Source organism: Haemaphysalis longicornis, unplaced genomic scaffold, assembly GCF_048455015.1.
Source record: "Haemaphysalis longicornis isolate Haplotype H1 unplaced genomic scaffold, Haemaphysalis longicornis Haplotype H1 scaffold_9, whole genome shotgun sequence".
NCBI classification, from domain to species: domain Eukaryota; kingdom Metazoa; phylum Arthropoda; class Arachnida; order Ixodida; family Ixodidae; genus Haemaphysalis; species Haemaphysalis longicornis.
In genome coordinates, this window is record NW_027526460.1 from 132529460 (window position 1) to 132554956 (window position 25497).

At 46.3% G+C, this 25497-nt stretch overlaps 1 protein-coding gene and 1 long non-coding RNA gene across 2 annotated transcripts in view; both read right to left on the minus strand.

Moving 5' to 3' along the window:
• LOC144152160 (sodium-dependent multivitamin transporter-like) overlaps positions 1-25497 on the minus strand; it is a 104605-nt gene that overhangs the window by 50333 nt on the left and 28775 nt on the right. Inside the window, exons 4-9 of the mRNA XM_077683374.1 lie at positions 25258-25309; positions 24317-24384; positions 19307-19464; positions 13059-13199; positions 3307-3436; positions 2142-2230 (exon numbers count right to left, since the gene is read on the minus strand). Of these exons, the coding sequence (XP_077539500.1) occupies positions 2142-2230; positions 3307-3436; positions 13059-13199; positions 19307-19464; positions 24317-24384; positions 25258-25309 (638 nt within the window). The remainder of the gene's footprint in view (positions 1-2141; positions 2231-3306; positions 3437-13058; positions 13200-19306; positions 19465-24316; positions 24385-25257; positions 25310-25497) is intronic.
• Positions 8716-10863, minus strand: LOC144152161 (uncharacterized). Its single transcript, XR_013319078.1, has 3 exons — positions 10619-10863; positions 9641-9794; positions 8716-9195 (listed from the first exon to the last, which is right to left on the minus strand). It is a non-coding gene; the product is annotated as an uncharacterized LOC144152161 (long non-coding RNA).

The following is a 25497-nucleotide window of genomic DNA, read 5'->3' on the forward strand; positions in this document are numbered from 1 at the left end:
TGTGTACGAGATTTCGGCGCACGTCAAAGATCCCCAAGTGGTCAAAATTAATCCGCAGCCCTCCAGTACGGCGCGCCTCATCGTCTGCGTTGCGTCGGCGCGTTAAACCCTACAATCAATCAATCAATCAGCTAAGCCGCAGCCATTCTTAGTTAACTCTTTACTTAGTGACATTCGTGTTGTAAATCTCACATTTGTACCAGTTTCGTAACGTTTGACTCTCTCGTAGTTCTGCTATATTAAGTTACATCTCTTGTATGTTTTATGTTCTCGTGCCTGTACCGTAATTCACCTGTTGAAATAACTTTTTTTTTGTTTTTGTATTCATGGCTATGTCTCGTTCTTTCCGCTGCTGCCGGGGAAAACCGCGCATTAGACGGCCACCTTCTCGTCGCTGGTGATCTGTGCAGTCGATGGGTTTGTTCTCTCGACAGAGCTGACTGCCAATCCTTTGTTTCACACACGTATAAACGGTGATAGTGGGCATGCAACTGGTATTTGAAAGAGTGTGCATAACTTCGAGCAGTGTTGACATGTAGCGGTGAATTGTGAGCGAAACTTGGCAAATATATTCCGCATCACATGCGGAATTGCGGACACGTAAAGTAACATGGACGTAGTCTTCATATGCACACATTAGTTTTAATATCAATGGTGAATGGTTGAAATAAAAACAAAACGTATGAATATTTTTTTATAACTGAACACTCCAAACTTGTACCAAAATGAACACAGCTAAATCTCGCCCAGGCTCCACCAGTATGCATGGAAAGCTTATGAGAGGAACATTGAAAATGTTACAAGAAAGTGGCTGTCATCGTGTAGCGGTGCGCCCGACACTTGATACCTAAGACGTTTAAAGGGGCCCTAAATAGGCTTCCGAAGGTCGCCATTTCAATCGCGCAATCGCTAGAGTACCCCTTCACGACAACGTGTACCAAATATTACACCTCTGCGTAAAGCAGGGGCCGCACAAACACGAAAAAAAGATTTCAGTTTCTCTCCTGGCTCACCAACCATACCTTGCCGCCACACTTGCGCGCTCTGACGCAGTTCTTTCCGGCTCTGACGCGCCTCTATGACGCACGAGACACTGCCCAGTGCGGCGCCGCGAACGCGAACCACAGCGACAGCGCTCACCGTGCAACCGGAATCTGGTGGGCGGAGCATGCGCGTCGAGTGCTAAAAAAAAAGCGCGCGCAGGGCTTGGCGCAGCCAATGACTGCACGTACATCAAGGAGGGTGATGGATTGCCCTGTTTCTCTCGGTGGTCTTGCGCCGGGTCGATGACGTCGCGGCTTCCACAGTGCTTCGGAGGAGCTACTAGAGGAGGAGAGCCCCAGGCCTTATGGGTGGCCCCTTTTAATGAGCGATAACTCGGCTAATACTTAACGGATTTAAACAATTTTTGCGGGATGACGTTCCTTGGATAGTACTCCAGTGACTGCGCACGCAAAATCGTAACATTTGGCAGCCTATTTAGGGCCCCTTTAAGGCCCTAAAATAGGTAAGACATTTCAAAATTGTCGTTCATGATGCTCTAGCTGTTGATATTAACTCACAAGTTTACAATTTCGCAGCCAATAAAGAATGCCAAATAACAAAGCAAGCCTTTCACAGTATTTAAAAGCGTGCGTTGCATTTTGTGCCAGCGGTTTCTATCGCCAAGTTGACGGTGTTTGCCTTGTCAGAGTTTCCCATTTTCCAAACCGTTACTGACGACTACATCATCATGTAACTTGGTATTGATTTGCGAGCATACACCTGGTGCTACGGCGGGTATCGACAGACGGGTTTTAAAATTCTGACATAAAATACGATACAAATTAACCAAAAGTGGAAATGCGATTTTGAATAAAATATACATTTTCAACTGAGTCAAGACAACCTTCTATAAATAAACAAAAAGTTGAACACGAAACTTCTATTTCCGAACAAACGCTTGGTTTAATTTTGTTCGAAGTCACATGAAAGACCAGCGTTCACGTTCACCACTTAGGAATACGAAGCGAAATGAGCGCGACGGCCTTACTATAGGTGTGATGCTTTTATAAGAAACCTGTAGTAGGTGCCTGCTCCTGTAGCCAAAGTATCAGTGCGCTGTTGAGAATGCAAACACATCGAAAAATATAAATCCTTACCTCGTTGAAGCACAAACGACACCCGCCAGATATAGCCCAGACAACCCCGGTATGTCCTTTAAGTATTTAGTTATATAATAAGGAACGATCTAAAAAACGAAAAGACAAAATATACACAGAAATATCTTAAAAATAACGATAGCGATTTAATCGAATATTTTGCCCTTGATGAAACATATGCTTTTGTGTAGTATTGCATGTTTGCACTGCTAACTTGATTGTTATAAACTTGCAGTGTGGGAATCTCGCTGGAAGGAAAGTTACCTGAACTCAAAATGCAAGGAAAGAGGTTATCTTGCTGTCATACTCTGGGTACGAAGCTAGCATCCAGTGATCCTGTTATTGGGCATTTTCAATGAAATAATAAAAAGAGAACTATAGAAATTCACTGCGTGCGATGCTGCGTATGTACAACATGCGAGCGCAACGCTTAGCGTTGTCAAAAACGATGTTTTAAAGTACACAAGCAAAGCCAATCCTCACAGTGCAGGGGTGAGATACACGCATCAGGAGATAATTAAGAGATTACTCAGATTAGCTTTAGCACCGCGTGAAAAATTCATTAATCTTCCCCACGGACGAGTATCCGCGGATTATTGCGATTATTGTGACCCCTATATCGTAATGCTAGTAGAACCTCGGAAATCTACATTCTGCACAGGAAAGTATTTGAGTATGCTATTATTTTGAGAAATTACTTCGAACACTGACTCTAGGAAACCTTCGCCCTATCTCACTCACATTGGGTGCTGGGAAACTGTACGAACATTCAGTACATAGCAGCTTGGTGTCATACATCGAGGATAATGATCTGTTCCCAATGACCATGTTTACGCTTTTGACCCCATCTGTCCACGCATGCAGGGTATGTTAATCCAACTTAAGCTGGACATTATTCATCGCCTCTAGTCATAACACAAGCGCTGCATAAAACACTAACTGTTTTGAATAAAACAAACTTGTATTTTGTCTGCATGGTCCCTTTAAGGCCTTCCTTTTCCAATACCTTAAACAATGGTGAAGCCCAGCAGCTTGGCGTTTATGTCAGCGCAAGTAAAATGAAATAAATGATTCATACGAACAGAAATATACGCATACGGTTTACATTTCCTGCCTCGTGGAATTGGCAAATGAGTATTTGAAAGGAGACATGGCTTCACGTTACCTGGTCGACACTCTTTATGTCACCTAGCAACCCAGGGTCACAGCCGCGGAACCAGACAATCAGGGCGAATCCCGTGGCATCTGTTAGGACATATTGCAGAGCCGTTATGGCCGCGCCAGAAACGGCGGTTCTGTGAAGGAATTTGTGAGCAATTAGAGAAGTCACACTGGTTGCGCTCAGTATGTATGAGTGCCGGTGCACGTGAACATGTCAAAGTTATGTGAAAACGCCGGTGCAAGTTATGTGGGCTTGCAGGTTTAGGATAAGGGCGTTTAGGCTGTGTCACGACTCTCACAAGAGTTGTCTAAAACTTCAGGCCGCATGCGCAGAGGTTTTTGAGGTACTGTGACAGTCTCAGGCATAGCATTCTTTCAGCCAAAACGTAGCGAAGGAATAGGGGAGATGAAAATAGACGCTTTTAGTTGGGCGTGACGTACGTACGCCCCGAAAATGCGCTTAGCGTCTGCGCATGTGCAGTCGATGCGGGACTACGCACGCGACGGCTAGGAGCGCTCTCCATGAAGCGTATCCGTGAGCGTATGCGGGCCGCTCTCCCGCGATCTCGTCGCGGCGAAAAGGAAGCTTTCAAAATGGCAGCTGATCCAACGACACAGAACGCAAGTGCCGGTGCTCCGGTTAGATATCTTTCTCAGTATGCGACGACGTTTCTGTTCTAACAGGCGTACAAGACAGGCGTCAAAGATCAAGATCAACTCGCATGGCTTCCGAAGTAAGGGGCGGTGTACACGTGCGTGTCGAAGTGGTGGATTTCGGGCAGTGTTTGTTTGTGCGGCAGGCCCCCCCTTTCGGGGCACTCTCGAATTTTCACATGTGCGTAGTCGCGCCTCGGGCGCGAGAGAAGAGCGTTGCGCTACCCGTGTGAAACCCAAACGGTTGGGAGTGCGAGCCCAGAAATTAGAGGAAGTGAGTAGCAGAAAAGCCCTATATAATTCGTTGAGTTGCGACAGCCGAGTGAGGTGAACTGATAAGCCGCCGAGTCAGGCTATCTGCTGCATAACTTCGCGCGTCGCATTCCTGGCCGATTTCGGTACTGAAAAAAATGAGTATGCTGAGCACTACATATTCTTTCAAAACATTAGTGTCGCGTGATTGAGAAAAACAATCGCAGCCGGTATGTGGTGTCCTTCCGTAAGATTGAATCAAGAGAGGAAGTCCTCTTCCTCATACTTTTCTGGTTCCGGCAATCGAAACCAGGGCTAACGCATTTGTCATTAAAGAAAAAATTGCCGACAGGTTACCTTGGCTTGAATTGTCACGTAGAGTAGGGCAAGTTTGGGTGCTTCGCATCGAGTTTACCAGGTGGCAATGCATGCATTATACGCAGCAAAAATGAAAGCTGCTCCAAATAAACGTGAAAGCTTTCGGAAGTGCAGAGGAGCGATTCGCCATAATAAGCTCTGGCGCCGTTATCCACTCACTGCTACCGCTCAACACGCTCTTCGCCTCCCTGTCTAACTCCTCTCTTGATGAATTGAATGGAGGTTTGTCCAGTGCAATTCAAATTTCCCGCCTTCGCAGTACTCGCGCGCCCCCAGCCTGAAACAGTGCCAGCGGGACTTCTGCTTCTTTTTTGCTTGCTTTCATCCCGCACATGCGGGCGTTTCACTGCGCAGTTTGAAACGCGTCGTTTTTGGCGGCCATTTTTGTACTTACTGTCGTTAAAACCGACCAAACGGGCGTTCCTGACTAAATGAATGCGGGGGGCTGTCGGTTATATACACAGGTGTTGCCTCAAATGCAGCTGCATTTTTCTTTGCGCTAAACAACGGAGAAATGTATGACAAGCGCCAGCGGTTCAGGAGTTTTTAACGATTAGTACTATATAAACCGTTTGTTTTTCGAAGCCTCTCTTTGGGTCTGTTACGCCGTAACGCTGTGGGGCTCTACTTCGGTCTGTTATTAAAGACGATAGTCTTTCTTGGGCTACTTAAACCCAGAAATTTTGGTCTGTCTGTCTGTCTGTCTGTCTGTCTGTCTGTGACTCGATTCAGCCACCCGGCCAAAGCAAAACAATGCCTGCGCAATAGTCTTATATAGTCACAGCTAAATCTACCCGTCTATGTCCGGTGTAATGCTCATACTTGTCAACATTCTTGAACAAGAACAAGACATTACGCAAATATGAGACAACAAATCAATACAGAAGTGATATTTGCTGTGTTCCTTTATAAAAAATCAAACATTTGCGAAATTAAATACTTCATCAACTGCAAAAAAAGAATTCACTCCGCCGTCGCCTGCTGTCGCCCGCGCCACTACAGCTTCTGGCGCCATTTTAAGAAATCACCCGGCTACAGTTACGCAAGGTTCCACTAGATAAGTTTCACGTTCTGCTTGCAACGCACGTGGAGTAGGGAAACGCGGTTCTATAAACGTTGAAGTAGGGCGCCTCGATGAACGCTCGTCTTCACCGTACGGCAGCGTTCGCATCGAGACACCCGGTTTGGAGCAGTGGAACGCGGGAAATTTAAAATGATTTAAGCAAACATTTGGCGTATTTACCTTGGGAGGAGCGCGACGCATGAGGAACAACATGAGAGGAGAGCGGGAAAGCAAAGGGAGGCATTTACTTCGCAAAAGCCGATAAAGACTATCGTCTTTTGACGGCATTTGCAACGAAAGGAGCAGATACGCGGCCAATTTTTTCTCTGCGCCGCCTGATTCCGGCAGTAGCTAGACATTGTGACATAGAACGAGGTGCGACTACAGGACGAGCCCCTAAAGCGCACGGCACTTAAAACGGCGAGAAAGCTACAAGGGAATTCAAGGTTGCATTCATGATGCCGGAGTGCGGAAGTATCACTTCTGGATCGGCTGTGAAAGCATACGCGCAGGTGGATATTTTGGAACCGCTGCGAATGGTAATCGATGCATCGGCCACGGCAATGTGGGGACTGCTGTAAATGGTCAATCCCCCTTAGTGGGTATGTTAGAATTGTGGGCTGATATATTGACGTCGTAGGCGAATTTAAAGTTGCGAATTTGTTGTGAGTTTCTCATGCCAGTTGTGTTGTAATGGACAGTCCGCTGGAGTGGGTACGAGCGAATTGTGGGTTGGTGTGTTTGCGTCGTAGCCAAATGGAACTTAGTGAATCAGTCCGTGAGCTTCTGACGGCATCGTCACAAGCCAATCCCCACGAGAGGATATGTTGCTTGGCATATATTCGCGTGATTCTAGGGGTTCTGAACGTGGGGTTTTGGAAATGCGCTAATTTTATCTCAGCTCGAGCGCGACTCCTAGCCCATGTCTCCCCACCCGCGAAAGAAGCAGACCACCTGCAGCGAGCGAGAACAGATCCTCCTCTTCTTGTAGCGATCTTCGAATACGCCTTAGCGAACCGCTTATACAGGCTCGTGTGATGGTCTGAAGCATCTCCCGTCATGACTGCTCCTCTAAACAAACCACGTGAGCCTCTCAGTGAATGATTAGTGAACTCCAGCTCTTCTACAAGGAGACATGGGAACATGCCATTGCCAAGTGAACATTATCATGGCCACTGACCTTTACGAGTCCTAGTGAATTTCTGTAGGGTTCCTTTTCCTCTATACCCTCCTCCTCCCTAAGGCCCTCGTGCCTCCTCTCCATTATTAAAGTTATTACTACTACCAACTCATTGCATGTCAAGAAGCGGGTACCGGTTAGGTACTTGAATCCTAAGAACTTAATGTTCGGGGTAATGTTGTTGAATCGGCCGCACACGCTTCTGGCGGCTCATTGGCCGATCCATCTCACTGCTTATGATGTGAGGCCGTCGCAACCAAAGGAAAATTTGGTGATGTGTTCTGGGTTCAATGCAGGCAATGGGAATATTGGTAAAAGGCTCTGGCCCTGTATTTTTAAACGTGGGTCAGGCAAGGACACTCTTCTCGACAAATCAGCCAAAAGGCGCGTGAATGGTGCGCACTGATTGAAATAAAGCTCCACCAGAAGCCCCAACCAAATTTTGTCGCACGTTCATGTCGCGTGTAGTTCAAGCCGCTCGTGTACAAAAGAGCTCCATTTAATCAACTTTAAGGTCTCTCAATGACTACAGAACAGAGCAGGGAGAATCTCTCAACGATATTCTTTCAATCCTTCTACACTGCTAGAGCTGCGATGGCGGCTACCGCAATTAAAAAAATGGTCCCACCGAAAAATTTGAAAAAAGTGTGACGGGACACAATGAAAGCGTTAGAAGCTGAGTATCTGGAGGGAGGATGCATCAGAAATCCATCTTTCGTTGCTTTCACAGAAAAGTCAGTGACGAAAACTTTTACTGCAGGCCAGTACATGAAAAGTAAAGCAATTTGAATAGATAATGGCCCCGAATTATCACGCCCGCTTCAACTCCAGCTGGGACCCCTTTTGTGGGTTTCTGGCTTCTCCACATGAAAAAAAAAATTTCTCTTAACAGGAAGAAGCGTTCACATGTTAAAGGGACATTGACGTGATTTGTAAACATTGCGGGATTACTAGCGCACATTGTAGTCTGATGTCACTAGACCATGTTTCGACCACTCTCGCTGCGTTTACGCGACTTTATTTAGTAGAAACATCAATTAGAAAACGCTTTCCTCCTCTCTGCATCCTCTTTGCCGATTTCCTACGACGTTTCGTATGACGACAAACCAAGATGGCTTGGCTTGACTGCGCTACTGCACGGTTCGCCGAACCTCCGGCAGGATCAGCCAGTCCGCGTTTAGTCGGCCGGCCACCGGCGTGTCGTCGCAATTCGTTCGCTCAGTTGAAACTAAGCCATGGCACGTTTGTGCCTTTAGGAAGGTGCCTTCAGTTTGTTAGTTTGTAGACTGTGTCAAGCTCTAAGTCGAAGTCGCCCCGCAAAAGCAGTTAAATTCAAAGTGTGGATCGGTAGCCGACATCGATGATCGAAGCGTGATTCGATGAAACGATGGGTCGTGGTCGACGGCACGTGGCAAACGATGAGCTACTGCAAGCAAACTCAAAATGTACAATATTTACACTTTATTTGCACTACGTATTTACAACTTTCACGGCTCATGATCGCATACAAGAGGTCGGGCAAGGCCCGCATCGAGCGGGCCTCACCGTGCTCTCCTCACCTCTCTCAGTTCCCCCCAAAACCCCAAAGTCCTCGGTTTTACCACAACCCTCCCCTCTACCCCCCACAAAAGGGACGTCACAACTTGAGAGTGAGAATGGCCCATTGATTAGCCCCCACTAGGCCACTGATTGGCCACTGTGACAAACCAAGCTTGGTGGGTTCTCGGCTCTCGGGCGGCACGTCTTAAAGTATTGTCCATGCCATACACGCATATATGTTTGTGCTCCGCGCCGCCAGAACTCCTTTCCTTTGTAAACACGTGGAGCGCCAAACAAAGCCTGGTCGCCTACCTATTGACGCATCCCAGCTGCCGAGTCGCCACACTGTAAAAAAAATTTGGTCAAAATGACGGAAAAGTTCTGGCAGCTCTATTTCCAAGCGGTTGGCTGTCAAATTGACGGGTGGTCGTCAATACCAAATGATGGCGTTTTTAGTCATTTTGACGTCTTACTTGTCATCCTGAAATACAAATTTGTCGTCAAAATGACGGGCTGACGTTTTTTCATTACGTCATTTTGACGTTTCCTTGTCAATATGAAATACAAATGGCCCGTCAATATGACGGCTTGAGTGTTTCACAGCAAACCGTCATTTAGACGTCAAATTTAAGTAAAATGTAGTCTTCGGCTGAACTGCCCAATTTTCACATTCTGTGGGCAGTAACTGATAAAAGATGCTACGACGATTAGCTTCAGTGCTCACGTATTTATTGCTGCAGAATGGTACATAGCAGAATGGATGCAGGAATGCACAGCAGACTTGTGGCTTTCCTGTTGATTTCCTGAAAAGCCATTGGCCACAGCACCTGAAAAATAGAACAGTTGGTATTGTGATTAGGTGGAACATGATATTAATGGTATTTGGACAAAATTATATATAATAGACAACAAAAAGGGATCAACCTACACAAAAGCAGGTGGTGGACAATGCAAACAAATATGACAATATGTTAATCCAATCGAAACAGCATCTTTTCCGTTAGCTTTAGGAAGACAGCAACTTTTCAAGAATACTAGCTGTGCAAAAGTTAAATGGAAAAAGTTTGGTATACGTAGTATGTGCATAAAACTGGCGTAAAAAGATAAAAAATAACAACCACATTTCAATAAGCCACGTCGCGCTGTGTAACCACAGAACAAAGGAAGCTGCCAGAAACTCACAGTAGCTTTCTTTAGTACGTGGCCGCAACGATGAGAAAGATAATAAAACTTTAACCGTTATCGAGATGAAGTTGTTCCACACTCATTTACCTTTGCAAACTCAATCGTCAGAGTGAGGGTGGCCGTGTCGGTAACAGACGTTGAACATGAAGAATCCACGATGACGGGTGACACTTCCTGCTTCACAGTATTGTGGTGCCGTCGACTGCTATGAAGACCCGCTGGAGTCCACCCATCTTCGAGCCTGCATGGCGACAAAATTACTGCACCTACGTACCGTCGCAGTTGAAGGAGCGATGCAACGATCGCGAGTAACAGTTATACGTACTTTGCACAAGAAGGCGACGCACGAGAAAAAAAGACGCGCAGAGTTTACATGTGTCCAGAAGCTTTTGGCCCGTAAAGTTTAAGCAGTCGTTAGTCTGCTCGCTTTCTGCCCTTTGCACGACCCCATGAAAGAGTCGACAGCCCCCTACCCTTCCCCACCCCAACTTTCGGAAACAGTGCTGCGGCGTGAACAAGCGACAAGTCATTGCTTATTACCGAGTTTCGGCGGGTGCGCGGGCACGATCAAAAGCGTTGTTTCGCGCAAAATTATATTACAACAATACATACTCGTCGTGCACTTAACAAAATGCCCGCCTACTGCGGTGCCGAAATCAGCCGCTGTCTATTCCCGCCCATTTCTTCCCATGTCGACATTTCGAAACTGTGTCAGTTGGAGACAAAACTCATCAAAACGCAAACGCGTTTCCTGTTTGGGGGCAATTAAAAGTGCTAGAAAAAGTAAAAGCTCCAGGCCGTGCAGCGGCCGGCGCGATGGTGGTCATCGTTCTCACGGCGCAGTTATCCCTCGCCGACCGCTCGCACCGACGAGCGTGCTGCCCTGTTCAAGCTACAGATGCAGAAACACGGTTCCAGTTTCTGACACGACGGTCCTCATAGTATTCGAGCCAATATACTCTGCACACTTGAACTTGCTTCACAATTATTGCGTTCGCAGATTTTATTTATTTATTTTTTTTTTTGCGTGGAAAAATCTCTTGATGCGGTAAATCGTTCACTTACCGCTATCAGATGCACTTGCTCTGTTGCTGCAGCTCCGCGCGCATGGCTGCTTGCTGAAGGAGACCAGAAAAGAGACGTTTGCTCCGTCGCAGTTTCAAAGAAGTATGTGTGAGCCCCCGACATGGGAAAGGAGGGCAACCCAGACGCTTTCCGAAAACAGAAGAAAATGTCTCTTCCTTTCTCCTCCCCCGATCGCGCGGGCGGCGGCGGCCGCCGCGACGGGAGACAAAGGAAGCGTCCCTGGAAGGACCCCCACTCCCCACAGCAACAGGCAGCGGTGCCTCTCGGAAGGGTCCCCTACAAAGGAAGCGTTCTTCGACAATCCGGCGTCGAACAAGAGAAAAAGCAAAAGGCCCCACCGGCGACTGCGAGAGCCGCCTTGGGCGGCCAATCAGAGTGCTGTATTACCGAAGTCAGTTTGTTTGTTTCCTTTCGCTCCTTGTTCTATCCCCTCTCCCATCGAGTTGACGGCGAAACAACCGTCTTCACCATTTACGTCGACTTCCTGTCAAAAATCACGGTCACTTGGCCGTAAAAGTGACGGCCAGTTTTTACAGTGCAGGTTTAGACGCGTAACGAACGGAAACTTCGCCCAGTAGCTTTGAGCAGTACATCTGTCTTAGACTGAACGTCTGGTGACCTCTTCCTGTGTTTGACCCAAGGTTTGACTTCTTGACCGACCTTCAGCTCCCGTCCGGTTAGGGAATTCCCGTCCGTGGCAGTAATCGCGGTCGTTAAAATGTCAACGGTCACCCTCCGCCGGTTTCTCGAACGAACCAGAGGAAAGCCTCCTTCAAAAGCTGACATTGCTTTCAGCTATTCTGGAGTGACCGACGCGTTTGTATGCGTCGTCTCCGGGCCCGCTCGTCGGGTAACACAAAAGCGTGGCGAATAACAAAGAAACCTCCGCGGTTTCTCTTGACGCCCCGCGCGACCAACTCAGCTCGGCCGGCGTGAAATGAAACACCATACAGGTAAGCAAACTAACCCTAGCGAAAGATATCTAGTTGCCGGGTGATTTTAATTATGAAGTGAGGGGCCCGAACTTAACACAAGTCCACATGCGACGCTTCGCTGACTGGTAGGCTAGTAGAAAAATATAAGCCAATTTGAAGGCGGCAGAAGAGTGTGCGAAGTTATTATAGGTACTATAAGGAATTAAAATCAACCGAAACGTTTATCTTGAAGCGTAAAACCGGGCTGCGGGAAGCACTTTTGCGCTGGGAGAACTAGCACAACGGCCAGCGGCACGACCACACCTCTGCTAACGCTTCTTCACCAAAGGAATGCACTCGCTAGGCATGATATATATAATGTGGGAATTTGGGGGATCCTTACTGCGCGAGCACTAATCAAGATATAGCCATCTAAGGTGCTTTAAAGGCTAGAACTAACAAAAAATTTCAACTGGCTATACATTATATACTTTATATCTCTGCCCCTGGCAGCGCTGGCTTATGGCCGATTGGTCTGGAGCACTAGGCATATTGTTTTCCAATTCGGAAGTTCAAATCCCTGATAGTGCATATTTCTGTTTTTTAAGGTGATTTATTTGTTTTTGGGCAATATTTTCTATACTTAAATCACCATTTTTGGGCTGTAACGTTCATTGCTCTAAGAGAGAGTTGGCGCAACGCGTGCAGACTGACACTGACGCGCTGGCGAGTTCTCGTTGGCCTGGTGTTACCATAAGCACCGACTGCTTGCGGACACAGCCCCGAATACAAGCACAAGCCAGGCAAGCTCCGAAGTTGGGGGAAAAGCGCATCGCATTTGAGCATCTGCACTGACGCGGAGGGCGTTCATCCACTGCGTAAGCCTCGGATATAGTGATTGTTACAATTCCAAGCTGGGCTGGTAGGCTTATCTAACGCATTTTATAGCCGACAAAAAAGCAGTGACGCGGTATGCCTATTACTGAGCTGAGGTATCGAGATTGCCCACCAGATAACGTCGGATGTCAAGCATGTTGTTTTACATAACCGAAAGCGAACCTGGTTTGAATTCTATACTTGGACATCGTCTAATTACGTAGCACCTTGTATGGACCTCACTGCTTTAGTTGGCGCGGCCGCCGCAAACCAAGCATGGTCTTTAGGGCGTTTTAAAATAAATACCGCCTTATCGACGGGATAAACTATGAAAAGAGTGTTTATTCGAGCAAGTCTGCGGAGTGCAGGTAAAAACAGGAGCTTGACAAATTCACTTCGATGCCCTTTTCGGCTCAAAATTCACTGCAAGGAATCAAGTCGCTCTGCTGAAAGCAGTTTCGAATGAGTCTATCATTCTTGCAGATACTGAGATTTTACTGATATTTCATCGTGTTTCAAGAAAGTTTTTTACTGCAAAATGCCCATCTATCAATGCAAACAACGAGGTTGGAGGAATCATTTACACAAGAAAATAATTAAAATAAAGTTAATCGCGAAGGTCACCGTACCGTTTTGCTTCTTGCAGCGTTCGGGACGCCAGCTGTCTTTGAACCACGACTTGATCGAAGCAGAGTCGGTACAAGGACAAAGCTGAGAAGCCCAAGATGCAGGACCAAACATTTTCGTCACTGGTGAAATCCAGGCTGAAGCTGTGGTAGTAAAACGAACATCAGTAAATTGCTACTGAGAGTGAGCCTACACGAGTAAGAGCCATTTAAAGAGCCATTCGGTATTTTTTGTACTGCTTCGAACAAGGAATCGCAAGCCCTCTTGTTAACTGAGGGCTTTTGAAGCAAAGCTCAGGTCTTGAAATTCTTACGGCGACAATTTATTTAAGGTGCCGCAAGGGCTATTGTATTATTAAAGCTTCCGAAAACCCTAGATGTCTTCAAACGTACTGAGTGGCGCAAATACACAACATACAACAAAGAAGACACGGACAGCGCCTGTCCGTGTCTTCTTTCTTGTGTGTTGTGTATTTGCGCCACTCAGTATGTTTGTAGACCTCAACCAACACTCCCAGCAACACGTTCTCTTGCTTAGATATCTTATCAAACGCAAAGAGTGACCGATGGTGTCATCGGCGTAGGCACGATTGGTTCGAAAATGGCCACCGCTGTAAAGATGGCGGTGATTGTTCGATTTTTTTGGCGCAAGGGAAAGAGCGCCAAAGAGCGCCAAGACAAATTACTACTTAAAACTAAGGCGGAGTGGAAGTAAAAGGCAGTTGAGTACAGTGCTTAAAATTAAGTTAAAATACAACGTGACTGGTGTATAGGGCCAGCTTTAAAGGAGTACTGACACGAAATTTCTCGCTAATACCTATTAGCCCAGTAAGTACGAAAATCGAACCGAAAGCTGTCAGCCGCCAACACAGAATTAATTATCGCACGTTTATTGCAACCAGTTTCAAATTTGGTCGCCGCGCGGGAAAATGGCCGTTCGAAAACCAGCCTGCGAGCGGGCCAGCCTTACGTCACGGTCTCACCCGTGACGTCAGGGACGTTCGCCGCATCGTCTGCTTCGATTGCACATGGTCCGCACTCGCCCGCGCAGTCGACATGTCGTCTGAATCGTCAGACTCGGATGAGTCGCTGCCACCCGACAGACAGAACAACTTTATTTGGCCAGGCGATCAGGCCGGCGATGTCTTCGCCGTCGTCCGTTTTTTAAGTGCGAATGCTCTTCTTAAGCGACCCTGAATCACGCGTTCACCGCCGTCCGTCCGTCCGCACCACATACCCACTTAGGGCGATTGGCCAAGAAGAGTTCCTAATTTATTTAACACATACCCACTTAGGGCGATTGGCCAAGTAATCTGAATCACGCGTCCACCGCCGTCCGTCCGTCCGCACCACATACCCACTTAGGGCGATTGGCCAAGAATCGGGCGTGAGAAGGGCTAATGCACCGCTTAAAGGAGTACTGACACGAAATTTCAAAGCTGAGATCCGCTCTAGCAATCAAGTACAATGACAACACAAATAGGTGTCTGTGCATGGCACATACCCACGTGGGGGATTGGCCAGGAATCGGGCGTGAGAAGGGCTAATGCACCCGCTTAAAGGAGTACTGACACGAAATTTCAAAGCTGAGATCCGCTCTAGCAATCAAGTACAACGACAACACAAATAGGTGTCTGAATAAATGCATCTTTCTTTCTTTGTATACGTGTGTGTGATCTCTCTTTCGCGAACATTACCGAACCGCGCAAATTCAACTCCTGCATTCGCACTTTCACATTCTTCCCCTCGGGGAAATGCGGGGAAATTTTTAATGTCACTGCGGTTCGAACCGGCGCAGACCGTGATAGCAACAGATTGTCGCCACTCTTCTAATCAATCTGATCGCGAAAAAGAAGTCCCACATGCGAGAAAGTAGATGTTAGTGTGTTGAAAAATTGTGCTAGGGGTTGTTATCAGCGCTGAATTTAAAAGCGGCGTTCAGATGTTTGCCGCGATGGTAAGCCTACGCTGACCGGAAGCGGAGGTTCGGCGCTCCCACCCAGCACTGCCGGCACCGCGGTGCGGGGAGCGGCCGAAAGATGGCGCCACCTGCGCGCTAGAATCAAAACAGGCAACGGCAGATGTCTTGGTTACCGATCGCTGAAACGGAAATTATCGCCAGAATAAAGCTCAGTATGCGAAAAAGGGGATGATAGTGGGGTGAAAAGTTGTGTAAGGGATGGTCATTCGCAGTTGTACAGATACCGGCGATCAAATATTCGCCACGATACTAAGCCTGAAGTTCCCAACACCCAAGCTGACGCGAGCAACGCCGGGCGTTGCCGAGCCCGCTGGCTTGGGCGACAATTCTTGCGGCCGCCGCCGCGCACGAACTCAGTCCACGTTTAGCGCTGCATGTCGTCGCGTGGAAAATAATGCATCTTGGCGTCGTTGTCGATTTGCTCGGAGAGGCTTCCACGAGCAGTACTTCGCATTCCGCGAGCTTGCCATAGCACAACTTGGTCGAGCTCGGCGACGCGGTGCGCGTCGACATCGCGCACCGCGCGGTGCCGGTGCCGCGCAGTTTTCAGCACCAGTGCAAGGGAACACCATGCGGCGGCCACGAACTGAAGAGCAAAGACGTCGAACACGCAAAGTGCGGAAAGTTTACAAGCATTGCTCACACAGCTACACCCGTACGTCTCCTGCCCAAACGAATACCACCGACAACAGCAGCGCGGGATATCGTTTCCGGCTCCGAAAACGACTATATGACGTCACCCTGAACCGGCCAGACACGCAGGCCGATGTTTCGTCACGCCGAAAGCGATTTCGCTAGTGCTACCGATTTGTGGAAGCTCGCGGCCGGGACAATCAAAATCGATTTTAGATGTGATTCCGGCCTCGGATCGCTGCAAAAATTTCTGTGAGGCATCTGTACAAACTAGTGAAGCCAATTATGTCATTTTTTAGGCGTCAAAATTTGGTGTCAGTACTCTTTTAAGAGAAAAAGTGCTTAAAGGAGTACTGACACGAAAATTTTATGTTCTGTTTTTATTGGTTTTGTCGATGCTTAATAGCCTGGCGAACCCTAAACAGCACTTTAAATACTTGGGCGCGCGATAATTAATTACCTTGAACGGCCTGAAAATCGTTGGTTTCAATTTCCGGCGCTTTCAACCCGAAAGGTGCATATGAGAGAACCTCGGCATGACGTCATCACTTTGTGCGGACGACAAAACACTGCGGAGGGCGGTAGGGGCGTTCTTTCTGCCGCACAGCTGAACGGCTGGGCTGCCTGAAGGTGCTAGGCCTACCATTGTGGCGGAAATTCGACAACCGCTTTCAATAAAAGTCCTGATGGCGACTTCTGTGGCAATTCCTAGCAGTATTATCGCTTCGTTTCCCTTGTGTGGAACTTTATTTTTGTTTTTCCAACAGTGCCTTTCTGGGAAGCCGTTATGCCTGTAGCTCTGGCTACGTGCACCCGTTTGTGAATGCGCCGGCTCCCGGTTGCCGCTCGTGGGGCCGCGCATGAAGTGACGTCACGAGTTTTTGACGAGCGCTGTCCGCGTCACTTCTTTAGGCTAGCCCGGGATTAGGCCACGCTGATATCCATTTGCTGAGCGCCGCTACGCGTGCTGCTCCGTCGGCGCGATAAATGAGATTCAATTAATGTAGGTTTTTCAGCCAGGGTATTCTGTTGAGTAAAGGAAGCGAACTTTGCAATAATATTAACGACGAAAATTGCTGTCCGTACCCATTTAAAAGATAAATGACTAGTGTATAGGACCAGGTGTAAATCTATGGGTGGTATAAAACAAGTTGTAAAAATTAGAGTTCAGATAATACTTACAAACGCGCTTGGCATCGTCTACTAAAGAGAGTGATGGAAGTAGGGAAATATGTTGTCTGCATAGTTGTGAGAAATGCTTGTGTCGTGTTGTGTCGGGTGCGTTGAATTGAATGAGGATGCGGATTACCGACAGGCCATCTGCTAAATATGGATCTTGGAGGTCGAGTGGGTAAGTGTAAGTGTGTTACATTTGTAAGTGTGGCGCACAGCATTTCCTGCTGGTTCGTAGCGTGGGCGTAGGCTTCGGACGTGCCCACAGTTTCTAGAGCGTGCTAACGCGGTCCACGTCGGGGGAGATGTGAAAGCCTGCGGACCAAAACAATCCGCACATGCCAGCCATGGAGAACTTTCAGCGGCAAGTTCAGAAGTAAATGTGACGTAATAACATATGCAACGGAAACCTGGTGCCTTAGTAAACAACTTGAAAGCTAACTTAGGTCGGTTCCACGGGCCATGGAACGAATAATGATCAGAGTAACACTTACAGACAGGAAAAAGAGCTTCCTGGATCACAGAAAAAACTAGAGTAGGAGATATAATAATTCAAATAAAAAAGTGTACTTGGGCTGGCCACGTAATTAGGCGAAATGACAATCGGTGGACTACCAGGGCGACAGAGTGGGCACCGAGGGATGGGTCTAGAAAAGGGGGAAGGCCAATTACTCGACGGAGAGAGGAAATTAGAAAATTCGAAGGCACGGAATGGACTCGAGTGGAGCGGGACAGGAGCGGTTGGAAGTCGGTGGGAGAGGCCTTCGTCTTGCAGTGGACCTAGTATGCTGCTGCTGATGATGATGATGCAACAGCCGCGTATCCGACGAAGAGAAAGGGGCCGCCTGCTCTGCTGTTTCTCCAGCTTTGCACCACTAGTGCAAACTGCGCCAATTTTTTTCGAGGCGCGCACTCCCGACACCTGCTCGTGGGCTCCTTGCATGCTGGTCACGTTCTCTCACACTTCTTGACCTAACATTTCCTCCCTCTTCACTTCGGCGATGATCATAGTTTCATGGTAATTATCCGCACGGACAGAAGAAAGCTTGAACAACGCAACCCCGCTGTGGAAATTTCGTATTCCCATAATTTCGTATTACGGAACATTTAAGCTTGGGTCAGAACACTCGTGCAAAGTTGACTTTACCTGAAGGCGTTTCGGCACACGCCACCACGGACGGTGCAAGGCAGCCAGTGCAAGCTTCGCTTGAAAAAGAGTTAAAGTCAAGAGTGTAGGGGAGCACGTTCCGAGATTCTGACACCGTCGCGAAAGCAGCTTTCTTTCAAACGCGGATGTCCCGGAAGCCCGGCGAGACGACTGCCTTGCAGAGGGAGGCGTACGGTTTACGCCGTGGATGACCGCTGGGACGCTGCTCGTGTCCGGGTGCCCGACTACCGAGCATCTATGTTTTCCTTCTTTACTAGGTAGTCCCCACCATCTGTTCCCTGGCAGCTCCTGATCGGCCTGCGCCTTCCACGAGCTTGTGCTTTCTGAAGAGCTTGGCGCAGGAGCCCTGGTGAATGACGTCGGCGCCGGGTGCCTTGCGTCGTCTTCTCTTGTGTTTTTCTCGTTTTACTTGCGTGGTCTTCTCTCCACAGTGAAATTGAAGCAGTCGCGCATTTTGTCAAGCTCTTATAATCTCGTATACGTGGAAGCACACAATGACTCGTATTCTGAAGCTTGCTGTGCATGGCGATGGCTGGAAATGGGCGTTACAGTTTGCAGACTCCCGTGTGGTAGGGGATGGATTCACAGTGCTCATGCTATCGCGGTCCCAAGAGAAAATTTGGATATATGCGCAATCTGACAGTGTACCCGCACGATGTCTTCATTTGTATGGCTTCTTTACAAATTTGCTTTATATAAAATGGGACGGGTAATATCCGACAACGAATAGGGCTTGTGCACAAGTCATTGCGGGCACACATATAAGGTAACGGCTCAGATCAAGCGGGGCGACGGTATCCAAAGGCTCGTGTGCTTCAAATTTATTGCACCATCAAACCCTCAAACGTGGGCCTGCACATGCCTTTTTGGCGGGTTTTATAATACCAGCATGTTGCAGAGGAAATAGGCGAACTCTTAATCGCCTTGTCACGTGTGTTCTGATGCCCCAGGATCCCGCTGGGCTGGAGCGTTTATGGCAGCCTTTCGCTTTAATAATGATGACGAGGTACTATTAGCCCCATCGATATCATTTTATTACTTACTGAATTTTGTTAAGTGTAGAATACGTATAGTGATCTCACTTGATCTCCCTTGCCTCATCTGCCAGTTTGAACAAACAGGGACGTTATATGGTGTGTGGCTGTAGTGTTAGACTAGTTTGTGTGCATCATATGTCCAATGTTCGTTTTGTAATCTTGGTCCGTTCTAGTGTAGTCTATAAGCAAAAGAAAGAAAACATTGTGATTGCTGCAATATAGTGGTGAACGACGAAATGCATGTAATTAAAGTACTCACTCTCCAATGTATTGCTTGACCTTTAAATCTTTTAAGGGTTCAACGGTTGAGTTCTCAGATGAAGCGTCCATTGCAACTTTTGCGATGAGTGCAACTGGGCCAGCAAAAATGACCAGAAGCTGCACGCAGTCCATCCAGACGACACCTCTAAGACCACCCTGAAAGAAAAAAAAAAAACGTCTGTCAAAAAATATACACTCACGTCGATGTTTCACTGCACAGCTTTTAAGGCAGTTAGACCAGTGAGTGAGAATAGTTTTCAAAGGTACTAGTGAGGAAAGCCTGGCTGAGGCGCGTAGCTTCCTACACCAAGACCAGTTTCTACTGAAAAACGTAACCTCAGCACCAAAAACGGAAGTTCTTTACACCTTTCAAACTATTCTAGACTTTAAAACGAAAAATATTTTGTTGGGTTCTGCTCAATTGCATTCTATAAACGAGGGTGAACGAAATACGACATCTTGATTGGCATTGCATACATTCAATGCTGTGCATGCATTGATGGCTGTGCATGCATTAATGCAAGGTTGTGCGTGCATTTGTACTTTTTGTGTAAATACCTGCGGGTCTGTTTGGAAGGTCCTAAAAAGGGCGTCAAAAACCAACAGTAAACAAAAGTTGATATACAGTGAAAATCTGAAATACCGGAATGGCATTTCGCTACAACTGTGCATGTAAGAACAACAAAGACGTATGCATGACCTTGTGTGTAACCAAATAGATAAACAACTTACTCTTTCATGCTATGCATTTAGGTTGTTTACCCTGGTTGGTGCCCCTATTAAAGACGACACGGGCATCTTTAGCACATAAAATGTGACAGCGCGTTCAAGTTCGTGTTTTTAACAGCATTCGGAAGTGTGTTTCATACTGAATACTATTAAAAATCAACATTCAATGGCAAAAGTGATCTACACGAGCGTTGTGAGGTTGAACAACCAAACTTCGGTTAATCTGAATGGTTCAAATTTTAGTGGCCCGTACACACGTTTCTTAAATTGTTTTTAATTTATATGGCAAAAAATAAAAATATTTTAAACTTAGTGCTTCTGTGGGCGAGTTACCAAAAACTATTAACAACATGATTTCAACATCTGCGTAACTGTGTCTAATTACGGTTTTTTAAACAAAAAAAATGACGTGCTCATTATTGAATTGTTTGAAATTTATCGTTTAAAAATAACTGGCCGGGACATAAAACGGCAAAAGGGTACTTAAGGAATGGCGTAATAAAGGATTTGGAGGTACTTAGTTTGACGTCCCATCTAGGAAAGTATATAGTTTTATCAGGCAGGTAAACAAACGCCAGGAACCTGGTGATGTCAGGTAATATTTAGCATAAGTGTAACACCAAACAAAGATTGATCGGTACGCGGTGAGAATTTTGTTGCCAAATAAATACAAAAAAGTGAACTTTTGTTGTAATGCACGTAAACTATGATAAAGCACTTTTTATTTCTGTAACCGACTTATCGCCTCACTCCCTTAAAATCTCTAAACACTGTTAACTTCAAGCTGATCTTCTGTAGTAAGTGCGAAGAAAAACAGAATCCTCGAAAGCTTTGAGTTTTACTTTTGGTTAAAAAAAATCCTGGTGTCGTTATTATGAAGTCGGAATAACCATTCTCCCAGAAAGAAAGAAACCTTGGGGGGTTCACTTCTGGTGAACCTGACGCATTGCCATCCACGTTTGCGTGTTGCGTGCGATTTGTTAAATATGCTTCATTCTATTGCCATACAATGTCGTGGTTTCTATTCTATGAAATTTAAAAATCAATTCATATTGCGATACTTTATTAGAGTCCTTGGCCAAATCTATGAATGTGACGTAACACATATCTCGCACATGTAATTCACCGACAAAATTGCAGATACTTTTTCCAAGCTGTCTTCTATTGAACAAATTCCTATAAACTCATGTTGTTAAAAAATAAAGCAAATACTGCCCAATAAGCTTATAACAGGCAGTCGCAAGAAAAGAGCGGTAGTTGTTTTTAATGTTTGACTACCGCGCCTAATTATTGGCCTTACCGCAGCGGAAAACCTGTCTTTAGACAATGCATGAGTTTTCATCGACACTGTGGGGATAAGTTTGAAAAAATCAGATGTCAACGCAGCCTACCACCACAGAAACTTGTTGTCATTGTGATCTGGTAATTTAGATGCTCGCTTTCTAATGTTCGCAAAAGGCTTGCTTTCTTAGAGCTACTATAATGCAGATGAAGAGCTGCGAAGGTGGCAAAGAGTGGCAGGAATGATTCAGGCGATTTCATGCGACATGGCACATGACATTTTAATTTCATAGCACTTGCGGACGTTGAATAGAGAAGCATCTTTCGGGCTCATTGCAGTCTTTCCAGGAGCGACTACTCTGGAGTTGTTCAACGGAATGCAAAACATTTTATCAGAGATAATGTTGGGGGCGAAAGCCTGCTTTCACCCCCCTGCCTTTGCAGCTTCAAGGTTACCGCGCAGCGGAACAAGGCTGCAGAGCCATGGAAACTATCCCATTGAAATACATTGGGAGTCAAATTTGGCAAGGAACTAAAGAAAAAATTCAGAGCCCTGGAAAGTATCTTTTAGAGTGTTTATGCTGAAGTCCGCTCCGTGTTGTATGGGAAATATCACTTTACTGCGATTGATTTACTGGGCTGTTGAAAGGTCGGAATTTTGGGCCACAAGGCTGGAGATGTATTCACACGGGAAGGCAAGAAAATGCCAACCGAAATTTTTTTTCGGTGTGCGTAAAATTGAATAAATAATCCACTAACGCGGGCAGTAAAAATTGCTTCATTACATTATCTTCATGCAACATGCGGCTTCATACCTTTGTTTGAAGGTTATGAAATGTAGAAATCTATTGTTGGGCACACTTGTTTATGTTTACGGGTACTGAGAGGTTTTTTCCTACCTAGAGTTGAAACGAATCGCCGGTGGATGAAAGCCAGACTAAATGTAGATATGCACAATATTAAAGCAGTTTTCCACGTATGAAATATTTATTTATTTATTTCAAGATGCTGTCAATCGCGCCATGAGATAATTATAAGAGTAGAGTCACATTGTAAAAACAAACAATATAAAGACATTGTAAAAACAAACAATATAAAATTACAGACGTGGTGCAACATTCAGCGCCGTGAAGAACAAACAATCGTCACGATTACGTAAATATAAACATAGGTTCACTAACTGGTAGGGACAAGACAGAATAATAAAAACTATAAGAAGCGCAGGCACAGAGTTAAACCTTGCGACGTAGTCAAATTGAAGAAGCGTGATCAAGGCCGATAAATCACAGGCACTTTTAGCGATATATTTGACGACGAGAATCGAGCGTAGCCGAAATATTGTCCCCGGCACATAACGGATGTGATATTGTGCGCAAATTGTTCGTGGCACGGCAAATTCTTTCGGAACACCTTCCCCCCCCAAAAAAAACTAGGCAATCCATTGCACTAACGTCATTTTAGTGACCTTTGAGGTCCACTTCCGCAGGTGCTGAATAATTCACATGCTACTGCACAAGTTACTGAATATTATGAAAGCCGGATGTTTGTGTAAAATAAGCGGAACTTTCATACGCTTGTGAGATTTACGTGCGATAGCATGTCCTGAACTAGCTTTGCGAGTCTCGTCTCCGACGCGAAATTCACGGCACACTTGTCTGGCACAACATTCAGCGGAGAATTCACGCGGCCGTGCTTATATCAGGCACGCCGATTTCTCGCGTGCAGATACCGGATCGGAGTTTGTAGTAGCTGCGGTGTTCAGGCGATTTGTCTCGTGACAGAGCAAAAGTTGCAATCATTTATTTTTTAGTTTTATACGAGTGCATTGACCGCTGTGTTTCGCCGGCAACCTGTACTTCTTAAATAAGTGACGCCCTACGATAACGGCTACTCTTTATGCAGTTAGCTGAATTAACGCGGGTTGGACAGCCGTTGCTCGTAAACAAAATTCGGTGCTGTCGACTTCGTCCGCTGCGGCTTGCTGTATCGTCGACTAGACGGGGTTCTATTATTATTGCTTGCCTTTAGCCTAAACATATAGGTGTCCACCCTTCAGTGCTGTCCCGTGTACTGCTGTGTTCTGCTGAGCGTAATGCGTACCTAGTGTACACAATCAGTGTACAGTGGTACACTAGCTACACTATCTAGTACCTAGTGTACTAGCTACACTAGGTACACTAGGTATAGTGTACACTAGCTGCACTCAAATTCTGCCCAGCAGAATTCGAGTGCAGCTAGAAAGTCACCAAATGTCCCACATACCTTTGCAGCTAACCCAGGCCCGGTGGACCCGATTTTAGTTCTTCGCCTGCGTCGAATTTAGGGTGGCCACTGGGGAGGTTCACAACCGGCGCCTGGTTTCCAGACGCTAAATGCCTTCGCCTTTTAGGGTTCATGGCAATAGTAAAGATAGCAGAGCTATTTGGTATGCTGCATTGTCCACCAACGCTAAAAAGACGGAGACACACACCAAACAGACAATACAGCGCTTGTATCGCCCGTCTTGTCTGTGTCCGATGTTTTTTACGCTGTTGGAAAATGTTTCATGGCCAGGTTATGGATGATTTGGCCTCCTAACACGCGTTGCTTGAGCACAGGCGACCATCAAGGTGTGCGCATATTTGCTTAACTCCTGCTGTAATTGTGTTCAGCCAAATGCCGTGGAGCGCCTAGAAGAAAAAGTATGCAGCTCCTTTGTTATAAAGAGATTTTGCTCATGTATATATTGCTCTTTTCTTGCTTAACAAAAGTGCGGACTCAACCAAGGGCGTTGCAATTTGTGCTATATTTTCAATGTTACCGAAAGCTCCACCAGAAACAATAGTTCAAAATGCGACAAGCGTTAAATATATTTGCAGAAAATGAATGCGTATATCAAACTACAGAGAAACAGAATACGCATCAGTGAAACCTTCACCACCTTCAGATGGCTCAGTTGGTAAAACGTCGCTTCAATGCTTTGCTAGTGACTGTTAGTAACCCAAGACAGGATACTCACCAATGCTGTGTAGAAAGTTCCACCTAATCCAATGCAGACGTTGCACCAAAACAGAGGAGCGTTGAACACTGCAGAGGAATTGAAAACCAAACTGGCGAGAACAACTTGTTAAGAGATGCAGAGGAAATAGTCCGTGATAAAAAACTCCTGGCATACTTGCAGAGATGAGTCGCTAAGGTAAAAATCTCATTACCATTTCGCGCTTACTATCGTTGTCCTAGTGCAAAAAATCATTTGCGTCCAAAAAAAAAAAAAAGACAGAGCGGTGTTTGCGTGACTCCACGGGAGGAAGAGGGGGCAAGAAAATGCGTATTTCGCCTCCTGCCTTTTACATTTTTGGCTAACACGCTATGGTCTAGAACACACGTGCGCAGTGGACCACGTTAGCTTACTCGTTTTTTGTTGTGGCATTTTCCTGTTTCCTGCTGGAGCACAGCTGCTAGACGTAATGGTTTGCCCGTGCGTGACCCCTCCCCCCGTATACCCACTTCCGAGTGTGCCTCCTAAACAGCCTCCCCACTTGGCGAGATGCCCAAAATGCCATTGTCCCACGGCTTGTAAATGATGTCTAGGAATTGAAGCGGTCAATATAGCATAAAAGGAATTCACGCCAGAAGATTGCGGGGCAATTTAACCATGCGCTAAAGGATTCCCAGCAACGGACGGGACCACGTAATTCAAACCACAGGCACACCCGTCAGCACAGCGGCGAACCAAACACGCTACAGTCATAAAGAAACTCAAATGACAACAAACGAAGTCTCCCCAAAGTATTTGTAAATGTCTTCGCATTTTAATAGTTAACGTTAGCACAAACGTTGTACTAAATTTCAACCAGGAATTACCCCCATATGCAGCTAATTGTGTTATTTTATCGACCGGGAAAGACGTTACTGTATCATACAAGCATCCTTGTATCATACTGTATCCTTGAGGCATACCTGTGAAAAGAGTAAGCGATGCTGCAAAAATTGAGATGGCGCCAATGCTTTGCTGCAAAAAAAAAAACGGAAAGGTATGATAGACGACAGCAAAACGGCCGCAATATTTGCATGGATGTTGTTAGCTTTACTGAAATTCCCTCCAACTTTTTTTGCCAAAAACATGGCTCGACAACCAACTGTGCTTAGATGAGAGGATAGTGAAGCTGCTGAAGATCATGGCATTGCTATCAAATACTG